This window comes from Rutilus rutilus (genome assembly GCF_951802725.1).
Source record: "Rutilus rutilus genome assembly, chromosome: 10".
NCBI classification, from domain to species: Eukaryota; Metazoa; Chordata; class Actinopteri; order Cypriniformes; family Leuciscidae; genus Rutilus; species Rutilus rutilus.
Window position 1 is genome coordinate 20,690,417 of NC_140215.1, and position 23,599 is coordinate 20,714,015.

The 23,599-nt window shown below is 37.1% G+C and overlaps 4 protein-coding genes across 4 annotated transcripts; 2 read left to right on the top strand and 2 right to left on the bottom strand.

Moving 5' to 3' along the window:
* Nucleotides 1–3,957: 3,957 nt before the first annotated feature.
* kctd12.1 (potassium channel tetramerisation domain containing 12.1) lies at nt 3,958–5,992 on the bottom strand. Its single transcript, XM_084420524.1, has one exon. The coding sequence runs from the start codon at nt 5,935–5,937 to the stop codon at nt 5,071–5,073; it is 867 nt and encodes a 288-aa protein (XP_084276650.1). The 5' UTR covers nt 5,938–5,992; the 3' UTR covers nt 3,958–5,070.
* A 4,507-nt stretch (nt 5,993–10,499) lies between these two features.
* acod1 (aconitate decarboxylase 1) lies at nt 10,500–13,278 on the top strand. The gene is made up of 5 exons (XM_084420701.1): nt 10,500–10,595; nt 10,740–10,901; nt 10,995–11,084; nt 11,245–11,444; nt 12,058–13,278. The coding sequence occupies exons 1-5, from the start codon at nt 10,584–10,586 to the stop codon at nt 13,025–13,027; spliced, it is 1,434 nt and encodes a 477-aa protein (XP_084276827.1). The 5' UTR covers nt 10,500–10,583; the 3' UTR covers nt 13,028–13,278.
* A 79-nt stretch (nt 13,279–13,357) lies between these two features.
* LOC311298069 (glutamine amidotransferase-like class 1 domain-containing protein 3, mitochondrial) lies at nt 13,358–20,615 on the bottom strand. Its single transcript, XM_084420705.1, has 4 exons — nt 20,483–20,615; nt 15,604–15,775; nt 15,307–15,505; nt 13,358–14,364 (listed from the first exon to the last, which is right to left on the bottom strand). Exons 1-4 carry the CDS (start codon nt 20,588–20,590, stop codon nt 14,169–14,171), a joined length of 675 nt encoding a protein of 224 aa, XP_084276831.1. The 5' UTR covers nt 20,591–20,615; the 3' UTR covers nt 13,358–14,168.
* Nucleotides 20,616–21,070: 455 nt separating this feature from the next.
* On the top strand, nt 21,071–22,370 carry mrpl30 (mitochondrial ribosomal protein L30). The gene is made up of 5 exons (XM_084420706.1): nt 21,071–21,315; nt 21,422–21,481; nt 21,764–21,910; nt 22,003–22,076; nt 22,173–22,370. Exons 1-5 carry the CDS (start codon nt 21,265–21,267, stop codon nt 22,303–22,305), a joined length of 465 nt encoding a protein of 154 aa, XP_084276832.1. The 5' UTR covers nt 21,071–21,264; the 3' UTR covers nt 22,306–22,370.
* Nucleotides 22,371–23,599: the final 1,229 nt, after the last annotated feature.

The window sequence follows — 23,599 nt, forward strand, 5'->3', positions numbered from 1 at the left end:
AGAATACTTGCAAAGATGGAATTGCCCCACTTTTTAGAATCAGCGTTTGTGCGCAGCTGGCCTTGTACTCTCGCAGGTTCTGGAAACAGTCCTCCGAAAAATGTGCTGCACACAGTCGAATATTTTGGTTGTACTGTTCTGGAACAGTGTTGTAAATAAAGCTTAACCACTGTTTTCTGATTTTGTTCTCTTTTGGAAGGCCAAAAAAGTAGTTTGGCTTTCACAATGAAAAACACAGTGACTCCACGACATGGTGGCGCCGGCGGCAACAATAATACAGCGAGAATAAAAGTTACGCCTTATTTCTTTGAGTATATAATACCTATATTTGGTCGATGTTAAACTCTGTCCCCACATACTGACGTAGATTTGTGGGGTCGTGTTTGAATGAAGCGTTTTAGGAAGGCGTGGCTGAGCCTTAACTTTTACAAAGAATATCTCTTTGGGTTTGAGACTTTGAGCTTTGTAACTCTGCAAGTCAAATGCACAAACTGTGCAAATGCACAAACAGCTACATAACACACTAAAGATAAAGGAAAACAAGAAATCGCAACATATGACCCCTTTAAGAAAGCCAGTGATCACTATTTTGAAATTACTAGCCTTGACAGCTAGAGTCCCTGGTTTAAATAAGTGAAAGGAATTGTGAGGCCGACATCTCTTCTAAAAGCAGGAACTGCATTTATGATTAATTGTTGAACTTTTTGCTTGCCTATTTGCATTAGAGAATGCTATAAGAAATATTCACACATTTAATTATATGCATACAGATTATATAATATGACATGATTTTTGAGAAAGATTTTGAGAAATCATTCTAAGTATTTTTGAAAATAAATAATATAACATCAGGCCTTCACCAATAAAATATTTTTGGTCTATAATAAGCATCTGTTCCCATCCCAACCATCCCAGCCACATCATCTCTTATTTATCCATACACCAGGATTATAACTGTCAGTCACTTATTTTAATGGTTTTCCTCTCATGTGCCAAAACAATAAGCTTTCCCATTTTTAAGAAAATTTTAAGCCTTCATAATTTCTGTTTATTGAAAAGATTCTGTCATTCTGTCAAGACTGCAATAAATCCTAGAATTGAAATCCTTCATGTTGGATCTTTTTAAAAGTTGGATATCCCACAGCTCATTGTAGCGACATCACTGAAAAGAAATTATGTGAAATATCAATAACGTCACTCTGTATGCAATTTCTACATTACACATCGTTCAAAACATGAATCCCTCTCAATCCTAATCTCAGTCAAATCTGAATAATGCAGAAGTATATTATCATTTAAACACTGGATCACTAATTAAGATCACCAACTATGTGTTCTATTCATCTGGCTTTTGGGATATTTCCAACAATATATTGGGTTATATGGGTAGAATATATTTAACCATAAAAAAAAAAAAAGAAGAAGTTACTGCTCAACAACTGAATTTACTGAGAAAGCACTAAAATCTACTTCTACTAAAATAACTACATCATAAACTGGTTTTCATGCGTCATGATGCCTGAGTGATCAAGGCTACAAACTGCTAAATCGTTAATGTCTGTTCCCATGGGACTGCATTCCATAGTTGTTAGGTAATGGAGTTGTCAGAAGTTTATTTCAAAATGCTTTCAAAGATGTCAAAAATCCACTGTCTTCCCTCCGAGACTAATGAGTCTACATAACACATCACCCTGCATTTAGCTGTCACTAAATGGCTCTAGTTGCAGATTATACATCGAACCGTTAATGATGGGCTAATCCATTCCAAAAAGAAGAAAAAAATACACGGCACATCATGCAAGTACTGCTCAACCATGCCTGCAAATAGTGATGTTGATTAAAAATGCAGTTTTTGTAGATTTAGAACGCCTTTTTTAATTTGTTCAGTTAGTTTAAAGAACAATATGAGTCTAGGTTTTTAAACGTATAGAATTTCAGCGGTAAGAAATTATGTAAATTGCTGTAAGACACAGCATTTCCACAGGTAAAATATAAATGCCTCATTGGGAGACTGTTAGCACCAGCTCAGGGAATGTTGAACATACTCTCAAATTAAATTTGAGTCAATGAGTGGCAAGTAATAACCTCATTAGCCCTTTTATGTACACACATCGACTGGAAAACAGTTTATGAATGCAAATAAGATTGAGTGTGTGCGCGCAATGGTTGATAAGGATGTTGCACTTAAATTCTACCTTGATTAATATGGAATCTTATCAAAGTATAGGCTACCATTTTTTTGGAGATTGAAACTTCAAAATATATGAAATTTGCACTTCACTTAATACTCTCCTTGACAAAGAACTGAGTTGTGCAATTAGTGCATAGACCATTAATACATTTCTTAGCTGAGAGTATTGGTTATTTTTAGCTAAGAATTGAACTGGAATGATAACTTTTTTAAGTCTGAAGTCAGTCTTGTGGAATGTTTTGTTACGCAATGCTTTTGATCTAATTTTCTCAGAAAATAAAGGTTTTCTAGGAGAACAGAGAGTATGCTGAAAGCTGAAACAGCAAGAATAGTGATTTTCAAATATTCAGAAATTGTCATCTGTCTGATGCAATGATTTGATCTGATTTTAGTTGATATTAACTGAATAATAAAAAAAAAGTCTAGCTATTCCACTTATAATCATCCAAAGCTTCTCAGATGATCTTTAAGGTTTTATGCAACTTTATGTACCTCTCTGCTACCTTTTAGATGGTGAACCACCATATTCTCCCCTGACCTGAGCTTCACAACAACTGCAATTTGCTAGTTTGAGTCTTACCTCACAGGCAAGGCAAACATTAACTTTCCCCATAGAGAACGGGTGTCCAAATCACATCAAATAACCAATGGTGTGCCTCATGGTTCGGTTCTTGGCCCCCTTCTTTTTATATACATGACTTAATTTCAAGTATGAAGGCACGTCAATGAGCTTTTACAGTCACTGCAATGCAGACAATTGCTGTTTGATATTGCAAACTGGTATTTGTTATATAACATTTTTTCATAAACAAACACTCTGGTATGTAGCACATAGTTTAACACGCACTTTCTTATTCTTTTAGTTATTTACAGGGCTAATGAATCATGTCTTGCACATTCACAGCCTAATTCTGCATTGACATATAAGGTGGATACTTATATCCAGAAGTATAATGATTATAATGTGTCCACCCCACACTTTTCAGATCATTCTTACTCCCATTTATATGTAATGACCTGAAAATGTTTAGTATATTTTGTAAAATGCAAATAGAACTGAGGACTTTCATTGCATGCTAACAGAGAGACCCGTCCTGTAACCCTAACCTTGCAGCTGGATCCTTTCATTATTTACACTCGAAATGATAATGCCACCTATATTTGTGCACAGCTGCGCCATCTGCATTTCAAGAACATTTGTGTCACAAAAAACGGAAACAGAACTATTGTACATTGGTACAATTATTGTATTCATTATAACTGGCAATGATCCATGATTAGGCCACTGAAATAATCTGGCTGACCCCCAAACCTCTTGGGAGCACAGTTAATAATACTCCATCCAAAAAGCAAACTCAAGGACTGATTTCTTAATCCCAGTTATTTCCAAGCAATTTGTTTTCTCCCTGAATCTCTATCACTGCTTGAAGTTTAGATAAAGTTCTGCAAAAATTAATGATTAATGTTTTGTGTTATTGCTAAAACAATTTTGACATTCAATTTATATTCAAATATGATTTTTTTTCAGTGATTCCACTTCTATATCCATGCCACAAAAAGGTATTTTAAAAATAGAATGCACTTAAAGCATGGGATGCATTTGCACCAAACAGAAGAGTAAAAACAGAAGAGTGGGTTGTTCAGCAGCTGGTTAGACATGTTCTTGTTTAGCCCTCCAGCCTTTAGAGCTGCACAAGACACAATGGAAACAGAAAAAAATCTGACTAAGGCTGAAAGATTATGACAGATTATAATTTATTGAATGATTGACTCTTTGAACAGACTACAGATAGAGGATGTTTACAATGTTGGAATAAAAGGAAACACTCTGTCATAACATAGACATAGAAACCTTAAACTTTAGACACACACACAAACCCCCGAACTATTCCCACTCCTCGCCCAAACAAAAAAGGTGTTCAAAATTTAATACAATCCAGTTGTATGCAATACAATTTTAAGCCTCACTTTTAAGAAAATGTTGTAATTTATTTGTTTCATTGAATTTATTACAAATTCATTTTTCTTATTTTTATTTTAAGAGGTTCCACTCTATTTCCTTAATACGTAATGAAATTCAAACTGGTCAAAAAAAAAAAAGTGCAAAATATCACTGCAGGCAACTTTGGCACCCCTTTAATTTTAAACATTTTTTTTTATATAGCTATAATAATAATAATAAGGCAGCAATTAAACTTACACTTTCCGTTTTAGTGGATTATTTATTTACAGTGAAAAGATTAAGCTAAACTTATTAAGGGAAAGTGTCACTGAGATCTACCTGATCTGATAAACACAAAGTAGGCCTAATATGAGTTTTTCCAGATTGTTGCCTAATGATTGAATAATCGACTTTTCCTGAAAGTGGAACTGTCCGTTAAATCATTGACCCATGGAAGAATAATACCATTATGAACATTCATCAAAATCTTATAACTTACAAATGTGGTCTCTGTGCCATGTTGAATGAAGCAATATTTTACGTGTTCATTTAAAATACATGCATAAAGAATAGCAAGTAGCCTAGTCTACTAAACACATCTGGGACTTTTTACAAATAGGCCCTCAAATCTGGATTAAAGAAAAAACTACTTTATCTGCAAACCAAATTAAACTACAAAGGGAAGTGTAATGATAGCTAGGCCTAGTTATTCTGCGTTCGTTAGTTCTTATATTTACATAATGTAATATGCTTTAAAATAGCCTACTCAAAGTAAACAGCCGATAGAATGATGATGCAAAAAACGAGACAATTGTGTGAATGAGGCAAACTCCTAGGCTACTAGTTTGCACCTATAAAAAAAGACGGATGAAACTTTACTCTTGTAGTGGAATGCCTATAGGCTACACACACACAATTAAATGCAACACATTTTGGCTCATTCGCGACAGAAAACATACTCTGTGTAGCTTGTCCAGATTTTGTCCTCGTTTGGGTCACTGCTGGAATAAGCGCACGTGCCAGTGGAGCTGCACGCGACCATATGGAAGCCAAACTCTGACAGTTTGTCAAACGCCTGCTCGAGAAAATTATATTTCAGATAATAGCGTGATGTGTACCTCTCCAGAGGTCGATCCGGGTCTCTGCTCTCGTTCAAAGTGTCTCCGAACACCTCCTTAGCCAGAGAAGTTTTCCCGCACACCGTGATCCTCGCGACCCGCCTGAATTTGGCGTCTGTTTGTATGTCTCTTCCGATTGTATAGGAGCCCCGGTAACCGACTGTGATGTAGCCCGACTTTTTGGACTCCAGGGAAGGAGAATGAGTGGTGCTGGCGACGGACAGCGTGCGAGAGGTGTCGGGTCCGATCAACGGAGTCGCGCTTGCGCTCGGCTCCTCCGAGTCACTCTGGCAGATCTCATCGGTGATGGAGTTGTCTTTACTCATTTTGGGACACAAGAGCTTGGACAGGTCCCGCAGCTGAAAAAACTCAGCTTCTCGCTGTAATCTGCTCTTTTCTGGAAAATAGTCAGGCAGAACCAGATGTAGATCCCGTAGATAGTCTAAAATGTAGCGGAAAAGAAAGCCGTCCCTGTCCAGAAAAAAGCGACCTTTGCTGTCCCGTGCCAGTTCTGTCGGTGTCTTCTTACTAAACATGTTCCACAGGAGAGAATCCGGTACGGCTATTAAAGTCGTATGCCGTGTCACATACACTTGTCCTCCTACATTTAGTTCAATAATGTCAGAAAACGTGGACCTGGAATCCGCGCCGTTTGATATTCCACACTCGGGATCTGCCAAAGCCATAACGTCTCTTCAACTGAAGATGACAGTTATTCGCGATTGTGTGCTACGGGTTTCCCAAAGAAAGACTCAACATAAGGGCAGATGCTTGTTTAAATAGGTTGTGGGAGGGGAGAGAGTAGGCTACGGCTGATGTTAACGCTTCATTGGCAAAATGTCGTGCCTCCTGCTGTCAGTGAGATGCTACACTGACTCTTAGTTGATGTCTCTTATCAAAAGGAAACAAAATGTTTAAAACATATAACTTACACTTAAATGTAAATAATAAAATGAGGAAAAGCAAAAGAAATATGACAAAACGAATCTTGTCACACACAACGGTCTTATAATGAATTAAATTGCATTTTCTTCCATGCCCTTCAAGACAAAGGAGTGGTAGTGGCATCTAGTGGTAGAAAGTCTAAATTATGGTCCACAAGCACTCAGTTGACACTCAGAAAATTGGCAGATAAAATGTGAAGTCAGACACTATGTTTACACTGGTTTGTCAAAACTATTAAATCCATCTGACCCATCACAGAGTCACATTGCACAATACCCATGTAAATAGTCTAGGCTATATACTGTATTTAGAGTAATGTAGAGTTTATAGAGTAATTTTATAGTTTGTAGAGTAAGTTTTATTTTGTACAGTATGTGTTTTGTACATTGCTGTGGTTGTTATGATGTTTTGGTGATTGTCAGTGCGTTGATATGAGGTTCCATAGCATTTTTAGTGCTTTGCTACGTGGATGTCAGGTTATTTTGGGTGTTTTATTTAATGTGCATTGACATGCATTTGCCAAGGTTTTCTGTGTGGTTGTTAACCTTTTTTATGTGGTCACTGGACTCTTCTGAGTGGGTTTTCATGTTTTGCTCACAGGATTGTTATGATGTTTTGAGGTCTTGGTTGATATTGCTTTTAACCAGTTAGGTTAGGGTAGGTTAGGGTCCCTCACACAGTTTGCAGCTTGACGTGCTGTGAGGGCTTGTGTGCATCAATGATGCTGAGAGCTGCGCCACTGGTACTGAGATGCCATACGAAGACAAGGTTTATTGGCAAAATTTACAATGAACACATCACACAAAAGTCATTGAAATAGCTCAACACAACAAATGTTTCAAGTGGTTTCCCCAAATTCAACTGAAAATGCAACTTTTAATGACTTCTGCAGTCTCAAAATTATTTAACCCCTTGAAAAGAATCCCTCACAACAGCACAAATCTGAAAACCAGGAGTTGAAAAACCCTTGAGTGACTCCAAAAGACCTGAAGCAAGACTTGGTGGCAACAGGCACTGAGGTTTCAGTTCGCATTGTAAACGCATGCGGTTTCCATGCCAGAACTCCAAGACGTACACCACTACTGACCCAAAAGCACAAGAAAAGTGGAAATCCTAGGAGAAAACATCATGCCGTCAATGAGGAAGCTGAAGTTTGGGTGTCATTGGACCTTCCGACAGGACAATGATCGCAAACCTCAAATTCCAAAGAAGGGAAAAGTCCTGGAGGAAGTCCTGGAAGATCCTACAGTGGCCATCACAGTCACCTGACTTGAACCCCATAGAAAATCTCTGGTGTGATTTGAAGAAGGCGGTTGCAGCACGCAAACTATTACTGAACTGGAGACCATTGCTCATGAAGTATGGGCTAAGATTCCTCAGAAACGCTGCCAGAAGCTGGTGTCATACATAGGCTATCACAAAATACATCTTGTTTGCTGCAGGTCATAACAGCAAAAGGGTGTTCTACAAAGGACTTAAGATACTTGCCTTGAAGGGGTTGAATAATTTTGAGACTGCATACGTCATTAAAAGTTGCATTTTCAGTTGAATTTGGGGAAACCACTTGAAACTAGGGATGAGCATTTCAAGCAAAAAAATATATATTCGAAGATCGCTGTTAAATGCTGATGATATCTGATATAGTGTACAGCACCTTGGTTAACAATTGTTGTTTTTAGTGGTGCTATATATAAATAAAGTTGAGTTGAGTTGAGTTTAAGACTGTTTAGGACGCCGACCACTGCGTGTCTTCATCATGGGCTACGCCACAGAACGGTAGATGTCCTGGTAGGCCTGTACGCTGTAGTCGTGGATGGAGACGGGCTCTTCCTGACGCACTTCCACTGAAGAGACTGAGGATGCTGGACGGATGTCGGGAAGGACAGCAGCGTTCTTCAGGTATAGCGCTCTTCCAAACCCGCGGGTCTTTGAGCTCTGGCAGAGATGCAGCTGTATGATCTAACCTGACTAACACTATAGCTGCCAGCTGTGAAAGCTCACAGGGTTCTGGAAGAGACGCCTCCACCAAGAATTCCCTTAGGTGTGTGGGAAGAGCCCTGGTTCTTCTCGGACGACGCTGCTCCATGATTATGAATCAGGAATAACTTTCCAAATTGGACAAATTGATGAAACTTAGCAAAATGGTAGAATTGTGAAAGATCAGGCTTCAAGGCACGGTGTTGATTTCAAATATCAACTCAAGCTGCTGGAATATATATTTTCTATAAAAATATAACAAATATATTTATATATTTTTCTAGCAGATTATGTAAGGAAATGCAGACATATATATTGATTCGCAAGTTAACAAACATAAAACAGTAAACATGCTTTAATAATAAAAAATAAATACAAATTAAGTTCTTCCAAACTGGCATAGGAGAATGTACCAAAATGTCTGACTTCCACAATAATCTAGGACTTATATTATTCATTTCTGCCACCACCCTCACTGTTTCTATCCTCCTTGATACTACGTACTCGTGTTCTAATGCACTGCCGTCACAGTCATCAATACTTTCTGGAAAAGGCACAGCTTTTCCTCTCTGTCTTATATAAACGTACTAACATCAACCTAAAACACAGGCAAAAAGGCTATTATACTGCCAGTACTGAACAATAGTGCAGCTACACAGAAAATATGTATCCCTAAAAGGTCTTTGTCATTTAACACACAGATTTGTTTGCAAAATGTGCATTAAAAATGACCCAAAACTTAAGAATAACCATTTGGATGTATTATTTAAAAATTGAATTTATATGTATTTCCTAATCTAAAATGAACTCCCAATGGAGCTTTGACAGCATGTGACCTAATATGTGCTAATGTCTTCACTTCCTTGTTGCCAAAAATGTCAAGCACATGGCACTTTTTTTTGGTCGAATATTATTGTTTTTTAAATGCAATTTTCTCTGCACCATTTACAAAGACGACACAGCATAGAGGGTTCAATTATTGTTCAAATTTTTTTTAAATCATCTTTTTCTAGCATTGTAAATGTCCAGTAGCTGACCAAATAAAGCAAAAGCAACAGATCTGCTCATGTTATTTAATTAATTCTGGTGTTATTGCCTGTCTTGATTTTATTGCAGACGCCAAGGATGAAGAGAAACTTGAGGTTGTGAACAAGAAATATTGTGCAGCTGAAAAGAACAAAGCAAAGATATGCATTGATTTATCAAGATTCATATAGTAATCTTTAGTCATTAATAATATTTGACTGCTCACTTGGTCAACTAATAATTTGTATTTATTTTAAAGCATGTTTACTGTTTTATGTTTCATAACTTGCGAATCAATATATATGTCTGCATTTCCTTACATAATCTGCTAGAAAAATATATAAATAAATTTGTTATATTTTTATAGAAAATATATATTCCAATTCTTGCTCCAAATATTGAAGGCTTTTAAAGCCAAAATAAAGAGCGTATTTACAGGTTTCAGTGATTCTCCATCCCAGAGCACCAACTGCACATTTTGCACAGGTCCTTTATTTGACACCCAGTTCAGCTCACAAGTAATGAGCTAATAAGCTCAATTCATGCATAACAATGGGAAGCATTTACTGAACCCGAATGATGTTAAAGCAACAAGACTGGCTTTAAACTGTTCTATAAAACATTCGAAAGACATTTAAAGAATAAATCCAAAACTTAAATGTTTTCATTGAAAACTGTCCTGTTAATATTGATGACATTAACCGCTGGGAGGCCTAATAATTTAATACTGTCTATGAAAATACATTAGCCAATATGATAAGCTATATTTCTTTCACTTTACAGTGGTCGCACTCATGTGACACTTTGAGGAACCAGTGACAGACAGAACACTGTCTCTGACACTACAGCACAATTGCATACAGAAATTCCGGATTTCACACATGCTGGAGATACACACTTACTGTGGATGCAAAAGATAATGAAATATGGTGTCATATCATGTGATTTCATGGTTGTCTTTTGTCAATTTCATTCCATGAAAGCACTCTGATTTAATGAAATGAAATTTTAACATCTAATCACTGTTAATGTAGACAATTTATTTTAACCTCCACACAGTATTATGTTTTTTTATTTTTTTATTAATAATAATATTTTATTATTGTTATTATTTTGTTTGTTTTATATTTATGTTTAAAAAAAATATTACTAAATATTTTAAAATAAAAAAATATGATTGAAAATGATACAGTATAGTAATGTTTTTGTACAAAGTTTGAACTGAGTTAATACCAAGGTAGTCACAAATTGTGAAACAATGCACTTCGTGGTTAAGTAAGCTTGGAAAGTTGGTGGTTGGTGAACCAGTTTTGCATATAGGACCATTGGTATATAAGGCGAACGTTACCACGCTGAACTCACAGTAGGATTCGTTCCTCGCACAATGATCAGAAAGGTACTGATTTTTAATAATTTATGTTAGATAATTCATCCAGCGTTATTTATTTTTTTACTTCTTTTGCTACGGTTAAAATTCAAATGCATCAAAAAGTATTCATGCTGTTGATGGGCTAATAGGTTTTATCTTTTCTTTTTCCAGGGTGTTACTGAGAGTTTTGGGGCAGCAGTGTCCTGTCTGAACACATCTCATCTGACAGATGAAGTGATTAGAAGGAGTAAGCGAATGATACTGGACACGCTGGGAGTGGGACTGCTTGGAACCAGCACTCCAGTCTTTAACATAGTCCTTCAGAGCAGCCAAGTAAGGATGCTGTTTCAATAGAGGGATATTGTTAAGTTAACATCCCGTTATGTCTGTCTCTTATGCTCATTTCTTTGATCATTTATAAATTAGAGGCAGCAAGCACTGGAAAACAGCAAGGTCTGGGGAAGACCAGGAGTATCTCTTCCACCTCAGTATGCTGCCTTTGTTAATGGTGTTGCGGTAGGTCATTTTAAATACTCCCCTTCAGATACTCTGGTATGAACTTATGATAAAATCAATCATTTCTGCATAATCAGGATGGTCCTGCTAGAGCATGCATGTATTCTCTCAGATGGGTCAGATGGGTGCTTGATAATGGGATGTGTTCCTGTGCTATTAGGTGCACTCTATGGACTTTGATGACACCTGGCATCCAGCCACTCACCCCTCTGGCGCTGTGTTACCGGCTCTCCTGGCACTGGCTGAAACACTGCCTACTAAACCCTCTGGCCTGGAGCTGTTGCTGGCTTTCAATGTAGGCATGGAGGTTCAGGGGAGACTCATGAGGTTTTCTAAAGAGGCTCATAACATTCCCAAAAGGTAAAATATTTTGTACAATTATGTACTTTTTAAATGAAATCTCAAATTAGATCAAATCAATTCTGGCCCCCATTTTATAACTTCTTCTTTTTTTTTCTCTCTCTCTCTCTCTCAAATAGACTAATCATTTTAAATTTGACAAAATGGCTGAAACTTTGATATTTATGGAATATTAAAGAAATTAGAAGTACTGAATTCGAGTGGCAATCTATATAACCTATACAAAAAACAACAAAATCGCAAATGATCAATTTCTTATTCTTATCTTTCAAAAAGTCCTTAATTACATCATTTGAAATAAAAATCTTTTGTAACATTATAAATGTCACTTTTGACTAATATAATGCATCCTCGCTCAATAAAAGTATTCATTTTTTTCTTTTTTTAAATCTGCCCCCAAACTTGAATAGTAGTGTACATTTCCAATTATTTGAATGTGCATCAACTATCAATTAGGTATATTTAATGAAAAAAGAAAATACTTAAATTGGCTTTATTCATAAAATGCAAGCAGAACTATATGACTGTTCACACCTTTACTGTTTTAATTAATAAAGTTTTTTTTTTAAATGTGTTTATTAGATATTTATTCAGATTCATGTGTCCCTCTCAGATTTCACCCGCCTGCAGTTGTTGGGGTTATGGGCAGCGCGGCTGCTTCGGCTAAACTTCTGGGTCTCCCAGCAGCCCAGAGCGTAGCAGCTCTAGCGATAGCCTGCTCATCTGCTGGAGCTCCCATGGCAAACGCTGCTACTCAAACCAAACCTCTGCACATGGGCAATGCTGCCCGCGGGGGTCTGGAGGCCTCCCAGCTCGCTCTCCTCGGCCTTGAGGGTAATACACAGATTCTGGATCTGGCATCAGGCTTCGGGGCCTTCTATCCAGATTATGTCCCTCTCCCACTGGCTGAGGTCACCCCTACTTCTCAGTACAGGTGGGTGTTAGAAGACCAGAACATTGCACAGAAGCGCTTTCCCGCACACCTCGGCATGCACTGGGTGGCGGATGCAGCAATAGAAGCAAGGGCGACATTTTTGAATAAACACCCAAATGCAGATCTCAGTCAAATTAAGAAGATCACACTCAGAGTGCCCTCGTCCAGATACGTAGACTGCCCTTTTCCAGTTAGCGAACACCAGGCCAGACACTCCTTCCAGTTCAACTGCTGTACCGCACTGCTTGATGGTCAGGTCACAGTTGAATCTTTTAGCAAAAGCCAGATGAACAGGAGTGCCCTTAAGGAGATGCTTCTGAAAGTAGAGTTGGAAAATCCACAAGACAATCATTCAAGCTTTGAAAAGATGTATTGCGAAATCGCCGTGGAGACAACACAAGGGGAAATGTTCAACGCACGCTGCAACACTTTTTACGGTCACTGGAGGAAACCGCTGAGTCATGAGGATCTGGTGAAGAAGTTCAGGGCTAATGCTTCAACTGTGCTGACCCCTGATGTCGTGGACGGTATTATTTACACTGTAGACCGTCTGGACACAAACCAAGACTGCTCAATGCTTTGGTCATACATGCACTTTAATAAGCACATGATGCACAGGCATGAGCGTCGCTACTCAGCTTTGGCTTGAATTATTGTGTAATGTCACTTGCATTATTCAGGCTAAAAGTATCTTGGTAAACCACTTGTCTTATTGAAACCTGTTGACTGTCATGACTCTAGCAAACATTTGATGGTAAATATGATAAATCTGTAAATTCTGATGAGGTAAAAGGTAAAAGCACGAGAACCACTGTACTGTTGTGATTGAAATTTAGCATTTTGTATTCCAACCAAATTGTTACAAGTTATTTACTCACTAAAATAAATTGTTACTTTAATGTAGAGTTCAGCAAGTGTTCATTTTGAACCTTGTCTATAACTTTTATATGCATTTTGAGGGTATTGTGGCTAGCCTAAATTGTAAATACACCAGAATTAAGTAACAGTGCTCTTTCGTCAGATGTAGTTTTTCCCAGAATGCAGCAAGTCAAAGTGAAAGTAACGAGAGAGAACAGAACAGCTTGTTTCATTTTTACACTTTCTGAATGAAAGGTTTCACATCAATTTCTTCTTTGGATTTTATGTCACCGTGTTTTCTGTTCAGCATTTGTATTTTTTATTTTCTGTTTTAATATATATTTTTTACAATCATTTATCAAGCTGAATTTTCAGCATAATTTCTCCAGTCTTCAGTCACATGATCCTTCAGAAATCATTCTAATATGCTGATTTGCTGCTCAATAAACATTTATTATTATCCGTGTTGACAATGGTAGTGCTTCTTGATATTTTTGTGGAAACTGTGATACAACTGTGATTCTTTCATGAATAAAAAGTTCAAAATAAAGGCATTTATTTAAAATAGTTTTTTTTTTTTGTAACAATGTAAAAGTTTTGATTCTCACTTTTCAATTTAATGCATTGTACCTGCATAAAATTATGAATATCTTTCCCTCAAAAATGATTGATACCAAACTTTTGAACGCCAGTATGACTTTTGTGTATTTTGAGAAAATGGAGACAAATAAAATTTACGTAGTCTCTCTGCGACGCTCATAAATTATTTCTCTGATCAATTAAATAAGGCTTGGACTCAATATTCATCTGTAACAAAGTCTAAACTTTCTTAATGAGACAATTATATGCTTATGTTTATTCAGACACTTGTACATGGAATCGCTATATTAAACATTAGGAAGACGATGTCAATCCACTCATTTTGCAAGAATTCAGGCAAGTTTCAGCACCTCTTGTACCATCACTCCAATTCCATCAAATATTTCATGTAGTGGAGCTTTGCACATGAAAGCAGAAGTGGTGACGATCTTATTTTTCTCATCAACATGAGCCTCATTCACGTGCTTACAGACGTGCTTGCAGCCAAGCTGAGAAATAGCTTCCGCAGTGTCTGGAACATCTGGATACCTGAAAGCCAAAGATTCAGACAGTATGTCTCAATTCTATCTTTTTATACCAATATCAACATTTACGTGAACAATATGGCAACAGTAAAAGATAATTGTGTATGAAAATACATGGTTTTGTATAACCAGAGCTCAGCCTTTTCTGTGGTTTCCATGTTGTTGTTTTTTTGCCTGTTCCATCACATTTGCATCCTATTTTGCTAAATGAGGACAAATTATTTCAATGCTAATTAATGATACAGTACCATTCAAAAGTATGGAGTCGGTAAGATTTTTTTAATGTTTTTGAAAGCAGTCTCTTATACTGCATTCTTATACTGCCTCAAAAATCATTTCTTTATAGTAATCTTTCTTATGAATGTTGAAAACAGTTGTGCTGCTTTTTATTTGTGTTGAAACCATGATACATTTATTAGGATAATTTGATGAATAGAAAGTTCAGAACAGGGTTATTATAGTTAACTGAATCTGAAAACCATAAAAAAAAATAAAAAATAAAAAAACATTTTTATTACTTGAAATAATATAAATGTTAACTGAAATCAAATCAAATGTAAAAAAGCTTAGCTTTTTAACTTGATGTACTTAAATAACTAAAACTGAAATAAAAATGTATAAACTAATACAAATGATCATTTAAATTTACTACAATTAAAATGGAAAATTAAAATATTAAAACTATAATATTATCTCAATGATAGTAATGCACTGGTTCAAAAGAACAGCATGGAACAACAAATGGAATTATTTATCTTTTAAAATATTAGAAATGTCTTTACTGTCACTTTTAATCAGCTAATGCATCCTTGCTGAATACAAATATTTATTTCTTTAAAAAAAGAATCTTTCTGACCCCAAATTTTAGAACAGTAATGTACATGCAAACTGAAGCCTTTCAGTTTTCTTACAAATATTGTAAATCACATGATTTCAACTTGTTTACCTATCATCTTTGTCATGGCCAACAGTAACTTCACAGCCAGGGAAAACCTTCGCTGCCAGCACAGGTGAGATGCAGCACAAGCCAATGGGCTTCTTCTCGGCATGGAAGGCCAGCAGCACTGTTTTAACCTGCTCATCGACCAAGCAGTCTTTGCCCTGGACAGCCCAGCTACACAGGTTCTTGGCTGCTCCAAAGCCACCTGCAAAATCAGTTCAAAATAATAGTAAATGAAATGTTGAGCTGAAGAGTGCATGGAAATTCTTCCAAAAGTGGCCTCAATAAAGGCAGTGTGCTAACCAGGGAAGATGATGGCATCCAGATCCTTTACACTGAGCTGCGAGAGGTCTTGGATATCACCCCGGGCAAGTCTGGCACTCTCCACGAGCACATTTCTCTTTTCCTCTGTTGGAGAGCCTTTCAAGTGATCGACAACATGCATCTGATCAGTGTTGGGTGCAAATATCTTGACCTGTGGGAAGGTTAATCCTGTTAAGTCCAAGACAACATGAACGATCAATGCATTACATGATATTATTTACAATGTAGGCTGAGAATTATTTGAAACCAGCAACACGGATGTTATAAATAAACTTATATTTAATAGTTTAGATGGACTACTTCATTGTCGACAGTAAAGACATTGCAGTGTTGCAACTTGCCACTTTTTTTTTTACTTAAACTTTTTTAACTTTAACTTAAACATGTTTACGTTTTAATCTGGACTCAAACATGCACTAGATATTGATTGAAAATGTTCTAATTCTTTATAATTTTTCAGTAACACTTCACAATAAGGCTCCATTAGTCAATTCATTATTTAGCATAAACTGAAAATGAAAAATACTTTGACAGCATTTATTAATTTTAACATTTACTAATACATCACTAAAATTAAAAGTTGTACTTTTATGTAGGCTACCTAAGCTAACATGATCAAACAATGATCAGTTGTATTTTGTAACTAACGTTAACAACGAATAACTAATGTAACAAATGTAGCTATTGCTCATTATGAATATAAGTTAAACTAATGTTAACTAATGAGACCTTATTAAGTGTTACCTATTGTTCTTTATAATTCTTTAGCACTTATCTGTTTGAAACATTTGTTTACTCTATATATTTTTTTATTTGGACTGTTATGTTTTTATTGTATTAAATGTTGTTCTTTTTTATTTAAGAAAAAAAGTTACTAAACATGTTATAGGATGAAATCACTTTGCAAATTATTTCAATATCTTGATAATACCGTATACCATGATTAAAACTTCAGCAATGGACTATTTGCACAACTACTTTTTATTGGGGAGTACATAGAGGGAGTTAGAGCTTTCAGCGCACCTACACACGAGAATGCAGAGTATCACTACGTTTAATGGATGCCAATTGATTAAAACAATGAATAATGATCTCTGTATTAATTATCTTGAGCCTGCTGAAATGTTGTGCATTCTGAATAATAAATAGGCTAAATAATTTACCCACTAACCTGCAGCAGTCCTATGCTCGTCTTCTCAGTGTTTTTCTCTTACTTATATTTTATACCTGTTGAGCTTAAATAGTTTAACGAATTTTACTAATAAAAAGGATTTCTATTTTAATAAAAAAATAGTTGAATGAAAGAATGTTCGCGAGGTGCCTGTAATGATGTTAAATAGGCTAAAAGATATTTAATTAATCTTAAACAGTAACGCCCACACCGTAGAGGAGAATGACAGTCAAATACTTTGAATATTAATTAAGCATTTTGGGCATAAACATGTAAATAGTAAAAAGATGAACACTGAAAAATGACACAGAATGATTAAACTATTTAATCCAAATAAATAAATGTTCGTACTAATGTTATTCATCTGTTCTCATACACTTCAGCGTCGGGGTCACTAGTTTAGACGAACACTGACACCCTGTGGTGAAATAATGGCGTATTTTTAACAGCCGCTGCTTTCTCAGGTCGGCTTGGTTTGGATTAAAACTTCATGTTCCGATGAGTTTGGAAAATTCTGCACACAGTAAACATCAGAATCCCTTCTCCTGTCAATACAATTTCCAATTTTTTAAATCTTATTGCGGAGACTCATTTTAGGTGACGTTTGTTCAACTCATTGACCACAATAGCCTACATTGAAAGTAAACATAACCAGAAATAAGTGAGATGCACTATTTCCAAACGGAAGTGCATCACAAAGCTCAGTGCAAGTGGTCCATTATCGTGATATGAAATTGTGTTACTGTCACATGCCTAATTACCACCAATAACAATGTAAGAAAAAGACAACTCGTCTATTCACATCCATTCATATGGTTGTGTGATTTCCGTGTTTAAACGTGCAATATGTAATTTTCGCCGATAGGGGTCGCTAACCTCTTACAATAACAAAGGCGTAGTTTGATGACGCAACATTTGCTAAGAATTATGGATCTTGTCGTCAACGTCAAGCCGACCGATCTAATAATGTTTATGGATGAGTAAATACGTCGATGTTTTTATCATGACTGTGATATGAAGCAGGTCGGGATTGCTAAGAGACAGCTATCAGCTCCACACGCGACGCAAGTCCCGCGGATATAAAAGGAATGAGGACATTTCATTCTACCGAACTACACGCAAGTGCAGAATTACTACTCACAGGTCAGTTTATTAGACAAATTAAACTTGTGAGGTAACGCAGCGCTGTTTCACTTGGTCTAACATTACACTATCACACTAAACTGCATTTGAATGTGTTGAAATTTATGTTATTCTATGTGTTAGTTTGTCTGTATGAGACTAGCAGTAAGCTAGATCAACATTAGAATAACATACAGATCATACATTTTATCATTGTTGAACTATATAACATTGATTAGTTTTATGTAAATGTACTCACCTGTTTAATAAAGTACATGTAGGAGCGGTCGAAGGCTCGGACCTGGAGCTCTCGGCATCTCGCAAACACCGCGCTGATATTGATTCTCGTTTTAGTTCTCCTTTTTTATCCAAAGTCTGCTTGCCATGGTCCATAATGTTTGAACGAAACAACAACAGCATGCAGATAGACATTATGAACTACACAGTTGTCCATGTCTGTCGCCTTGGTTACTATCAGAGGGCTCTGGTTACTATGGCAGTACGAGCAGAAACCAGGGAGAACGCGGATATGACGCCACTGACGGCGACAAAACGGAAATAAAGAAACGGTCCATGTCTTCGAATTAAATGACAAATTTCTCCTTGTTTGAAAGTTGTTGGAAACAGTCGGGATAATGTAAGTACACAACTAAAAAAAAATATATAACATAGATATGGTGATTTTTGCTATTTTTAAAGCAAAAAAAAACTACATACTGTACCTTTAAGTAACGTTAAAGGTACAATATGTAAGAATTTTGTAATAAAATATCCAAAAATCACTTGCACAGTGTAATATATTTCCTGTAGTTGTGTTCTTACAATATCCCAAAAGTTCCCAAAGATTTTTAATTTCAGAGAAATTCCAATTTTAAATAATGGCTCGTCCATGTTCACTTGTCACCTCGCCTGTCAATCACGTAATATCCGCGTTATCCCCAGGGGGGCAGCGTTTCATATTATGTTGAAGCTTCCCCGGGCGCCGCCATTGGCTATCAGACCATCACCTGCTGTTAGCATCCCATTGACTCCCATTCATTTTGGCGTCACTTTGACAGCGAATAACTTTACATCTGAGGCGTTTAAAGACTCCATTTGTCCATTATTTATTTCTAAAGAAACACGAAAATGTATAAAAGGCTCCATTACCTTGTTGGCCCCGTAGAAGCAGTTTTTGTAAAAATAGGCTAACGATTGCGTCATACCAACGCGACTCTCTGTCGCACAGTAGAGAGATTACCGTACGGACAGGAGGAGAAGCTCGCTCGCAATCGGGGGGACGTGGAGGCAAAATGGCAAAGTAATTAATCAGAATACTTAGCAAAAGTTTCTCCTGCTCCTAGCTCATGGACACCTCCTACTCACACTCTCTGTCTCTACAAGTTTCGGAAGGGAATGATTCAGATTTCGCTTGGCACAGCTACTAGAAGACAGACGGGTTGCTCACGTCACATCTACGTCGTCAAGCTCAGTGTGAGTCTGTGCAGTACGCTCGACCATCAGGAAGTTTGTGCTTCTAATTGACTTCACTTGCCTCCGTTGAATCCAATGGGGTCGCTGTGTCCAGTTTATATACTGTCTATGGTTATCCCTGGTTTCTGCTTGTACTGCCATAGTAACCATGGCGACAGACGTGGACAACTGCTTACGTCTAGCAGCACGCTCACATTGTTGTTGTTGTTTCGTTCAAACATTATGGACCATGGCAAGCAGACTTTGGGACAAAAGGAGAACTAAAACAAGGATCAATATCAGCGATGCCATCATTTTCGAGATGCCGAGAGCTCCATGTCCGTGACAAACTTCGACTTGACAGAGACACCTCTCTTGCATGTACTTTATTAGACAGGTGAGCAAATGTACATAAAACTAATCAATGTTATATAGCTCAACATGATGAAATGTTAGAACATGATCTGTATGTTATTCTAATGTTGATCTAGCTAGTCCCATACAGCCAACAAACTAACACATAGAATAGCATTATAACTTTCAACACACTCAAATGCAGTTTAGTATGATAGTGTAGACAAAGTGAAACAGCGCTGCCTTACCTCACAAGTTTCATTCGTCTAACAAACTGACCTGTGTGAGTAGTAATTCAGTACGTGCGGGTAACGTTAGTTAGGTAGAATTAAATGTCCTCATTCCTTTATATCCGCGGGACTCGCGTCGCGTGTGGAGCTGATATCTGTCTCTCATTAGCAATTGCGACCTGCTTCATACCACAATCATGTTAAAAACATCAATGTATTCACTCATCCATAAACATTATTAGATCCTTCGGCATGACGACAAGTTCCATAATTCAATGCGTCATCAACCTACGCCTCTGTTGTTGTAGGAGGTTAGCGACCCCTAGCGGCGAAAACTTACACATTAGCTATAAGCAGAGAATGCTATAAGTGATCTGATAAAATTAGCACCAACTTGACAAGCCGTTTATTGATTTAGACAAACTATTTATTGAATTTCTCATGGATTATGTTCTATTTTGAATGTCTGCGTTATTGCATTATATGCAGCGGACAACATTAGAACTGATAGAGGTTCACATAAACTTACAGTAGCTTGCTGACGGCTCAAATGAACCAAAACAGCAGACGCCTCGTGGATTTCACTACCATCGAACACACCGCACCCTGCCAACACTACAGCAACACGCTTTCCCATGTTTATAAACGAAACAAAATGGCTAATTCAGTGAAGATAGCAGTGAACTTGAAAGGTTACGAACGCTCGTAGTTCGTGAATGAAGAGTGTGTGTTACGGCGTCTCTGCCCACTGCCAATCCGTAAACGAAAAGTTCTTTAGAGTCGAATCTTTTCAATGAATCTATTGAACAGTATGGAGTCCATTCGTTCTGAGTAAACAACTCACTGAGTTACCGGTTTTGTGCTTAGCTATGTGTTTAAGGAAAAGCTTTGGAAAGCTTAAGAGAACGTAATAGGTAACAGAATCGCTGAGTGCATTTTAACAGGCTCTTTATAATGAACTGTTCTAGAGAACCGATTAGTGAGTCAGACCACTGACACTACAAGAGAAAGGACTAGGCATCGGGGAACTTTTATTTTGAAATTACTCTAAAACGAGTCGTTTCCGTTTCTGGTCAACTCAGTTGACATACATGCATGAAATCCAGCATAGTTCGTTGTGGTAGGTTTATCCATTAACATATCTAGATATCGTGGGTGTTTGAGTAAATTACATTCCTTGATGCGATTACGTTCATTATATAGTCCACTTACTGAGTACTGTACTGGGCACGATTAATTAATTCTAGCTAGCTTGCTAGCTAATAACCTTTCTAGGTAGCGCCCACCTCAACACAAGCCAGTCGTCTGACAATGGCAGGATTGTATCGAGCTCTTCTAACATCTGCCTCCACTGTCACAAAGGTGAGATTATTTCACATCAGCCTCGTTGAATAAACTGTGATAATTTTGATAATTGCAACAACAACAAAAAAAGTTTAATATAAACTTTTTACAAATGTAATTGCAGAATCTGACACAAGCCACATCATGTCGCACTAAATTCACTAAGAGTCGCATCCCTCCACAGGTACGTGACAGTTGAACATGTACATGCATCGTTTTATTTCTTAACCCACCTTAAAACATATATTTTTGCTACTTGTTTTCCTGACCCCTGACTCTATGGTCTGATTTTTATTATGTTATCCATCTAAGTTTATTCGTATTGTTTCTATGTCGTGTTTATTTGCACTTTATTGTAAAGCGACCTTGAGTTTTCTGAAAGGCGCTATATAAAATAAACGTATTATTATTCATCTGATTCAGATTATTTAATGTAGTAACATCACACCATCTTCTCGTCCTTCAGGTATTTGAGGAACGAGCAAAAGAACATGACAAGTACGGTGGTGATCCAGAACATCCACATAAATTACACATAGTGACACGGGTTAAAAGCACAATGAGGCGTCCATATTGGGAAAAGAAAGTGATAAAGAGCTTGGGGCTAATGAAGGTGGGATGTGGTCTCCAATTTTTTAAAATAACTTTATGAAATAGAATCACACTCAACTACAATGTTATAGTTAAATACATCTTTTTCTCCAGGCGCATGAACCCCGTGTCCACAAGAACACCCCTTCAGTGAACAATCTACTGAAAACCATTAAGCATCTGGTTAGGTATGTTGGACTTTTGCATTTCATAACATTTTTAAATCAGTTGATGATTGCTGACCATTACAATAAACTTACCTATTCAAATATTCTTATCTGCAGGATTGAGCCGCTCAAGCTTCCGTATGGACTACCTGCTGAGGAGGACATGGCCAACACATATCTGAACAGCAAAGGGGAGCTGGTAGTGAAACGTCTCCTGCAACCACTTGAGCAGAAGGCCATTGAGTCATAGAATTTTTCTTGCCTACCATGTGTTGTGTATTTGCTATTTGTTAAATAAAGGTTTGAATAAATTGATCTTCTCTTAATTATTACATAAACATGCATTTCAAACCTTAAATCACTCGGGTGATGTAACCTTAAAATCACTGGTATGTTCAGGGAGACAGTTTTTTTCCATTGAGGAACAGAACAGGCATATCTTTTTTTTTTTTCATACTTTACAAATTCCATACCATTTTTCCATACAAATTCCATACTTTTCCAGACTCAAATTTCCAAATGTCTCTGTAGATTTTCAGACCATATTTAAAGTGCCCCATTATGCTTTTTTTTAATTTTCCTTTTCATGCAATGTGTAACGCAGCTTTCTGCAAAGTTCTGAAGACTAAACAGCACGCGATAAATAAAGTTGTTTCTCAAAAGAATAGACCCTGAACCGCCTAAACAAGTCGTCAGGAATTCGAATCTTACTTCTGTGACGACTACACATCACTGGGTAACACATTTGCCTAATGCCCACCTATGTTTTATGTTCTGTCCGACCCCAAACAACTTGACCCGCCCTCAAACGCTGTAGCTGGTTCGTGTTGTGTATGTCTAGAAGACGTAGTTTTCTGCTCAGCAAAAGCAAATTCTCTTTGTAAACCCTTTCAAAGGATGAGGATGTGAAGAGTCTGGTTTAAATTACCACAGCGATACAACAGCAGTACAACCTTTTGACGAATGCTTCTAAAATCTCCATGAGGTCTAAATGAGGTTTACAAACGCTTATCCATTAAAGACGGGCAGTATCCACTTTATAAGCAACTAAAGCAAGTATGATTATTTATTGATGTATACATTTTCTACCGGGTGTTTAAAATATGTAGTTTTGTGTTTTATATTGTGTAGTTCTCCGGCTAACCGGCAAACTCACGTTAATGTTACATCAGTCATTCGGCTAACGTACGCACTATTAATACAGTTAATGATACAGTTCCTACACGTGCACCACAATAAATTAGAAATATAATGGGTTTGTTGATGGACATGCACTTGTTAATGCTGATGGTGAGGAATTACAGCAGCAACATCTCATAATGTACCTCAAACTGAGTAGTGTATCACTGAGAAACACTGAGTCGTGCTCGAGTCATCCTTGCGAAGGAGGTTTGGGTTGAATAACTAGTTCTTCCAATGTTTCATCATCGGACTCGCGCTCGGATTGATATGGTAAAAATCTACGTCATATGGTGCGTTCAAGTCCTCCTGGGAAGTTCGTACTTATGAGGTGGGAAGTCGTGTTTACGACGGCGTTCAAGTCA

Excerpts from the sequence above, each read along its gene's own strand:
- kctd12.1 (XM_084420524.1), bottom strand. The coding sequence starts at position 5,937 with ATGGCTTTGGCAGATCCCGAGTGTGGAATATCAAACGGCGCGGATTCC.
- acod1 (XM_084420701.1), top strand. Across the intron at positions 11,085-11,244 it reads CCTTTGTTAATGGTGTTGCG|GTGCACTCTATGGACTTTGA; the intron begins GTAGGTCATTTT and ends CTGTGCTATTAG. Across the intron at positions 11,445-12,057 it reads GCTCATAACATTCCCAAAAG|ATTTCACCCGCCTGCAGTTG; the intron begins GTAAAATATTTT and ends TGTCCCTCTCAG.
- LOC311298069 (XM_084420705.1), bottom strand. The coding sequence starts at position 20,590 with ATGGGAAAGCGTGTTGCTGTAGTGTTGGCAGGGTGCGGTGTGTTCGAT. Across the intron at positions 15,776-20,482 it reads TGAGCCGTCAGCAAGCTACT|GTCAAGATATTTGCACCCAA; the intron begins GTAAGTTTATGT and ends ACCTTCCCACAG. Across the intron at positions 14,365-15,306 it reads GGCCATGACAAAGATGATAG|GTATCCAGATGTTCCAGACA; the intron begins GTAAACAAGTTG and ends TTTGGCTTTCAG.
- mrpl30 (XM_084420706.1), top strand. The coding sequence starts at position 21,265 with ATGGCAGGATTGTATCGAGCTCTTCTAACATCTGCCTCCACTGTCACA. Across the intron at positions 21,316-21,421 it reads CTGCCTCCACTGTCACAAAG|AATCTGACACAAGCCACATC; the intron begins GTGAGATTATTT and ends ATGTAATTGCAG. Across the intron at positions 21,482-21,763 it reads AGAGTCGCATCCCTCCACAG|GTATTTGAGGAACGAGCAAA; the intron begins GTACGTGACAGT and ends CTCGTCCTTCAG.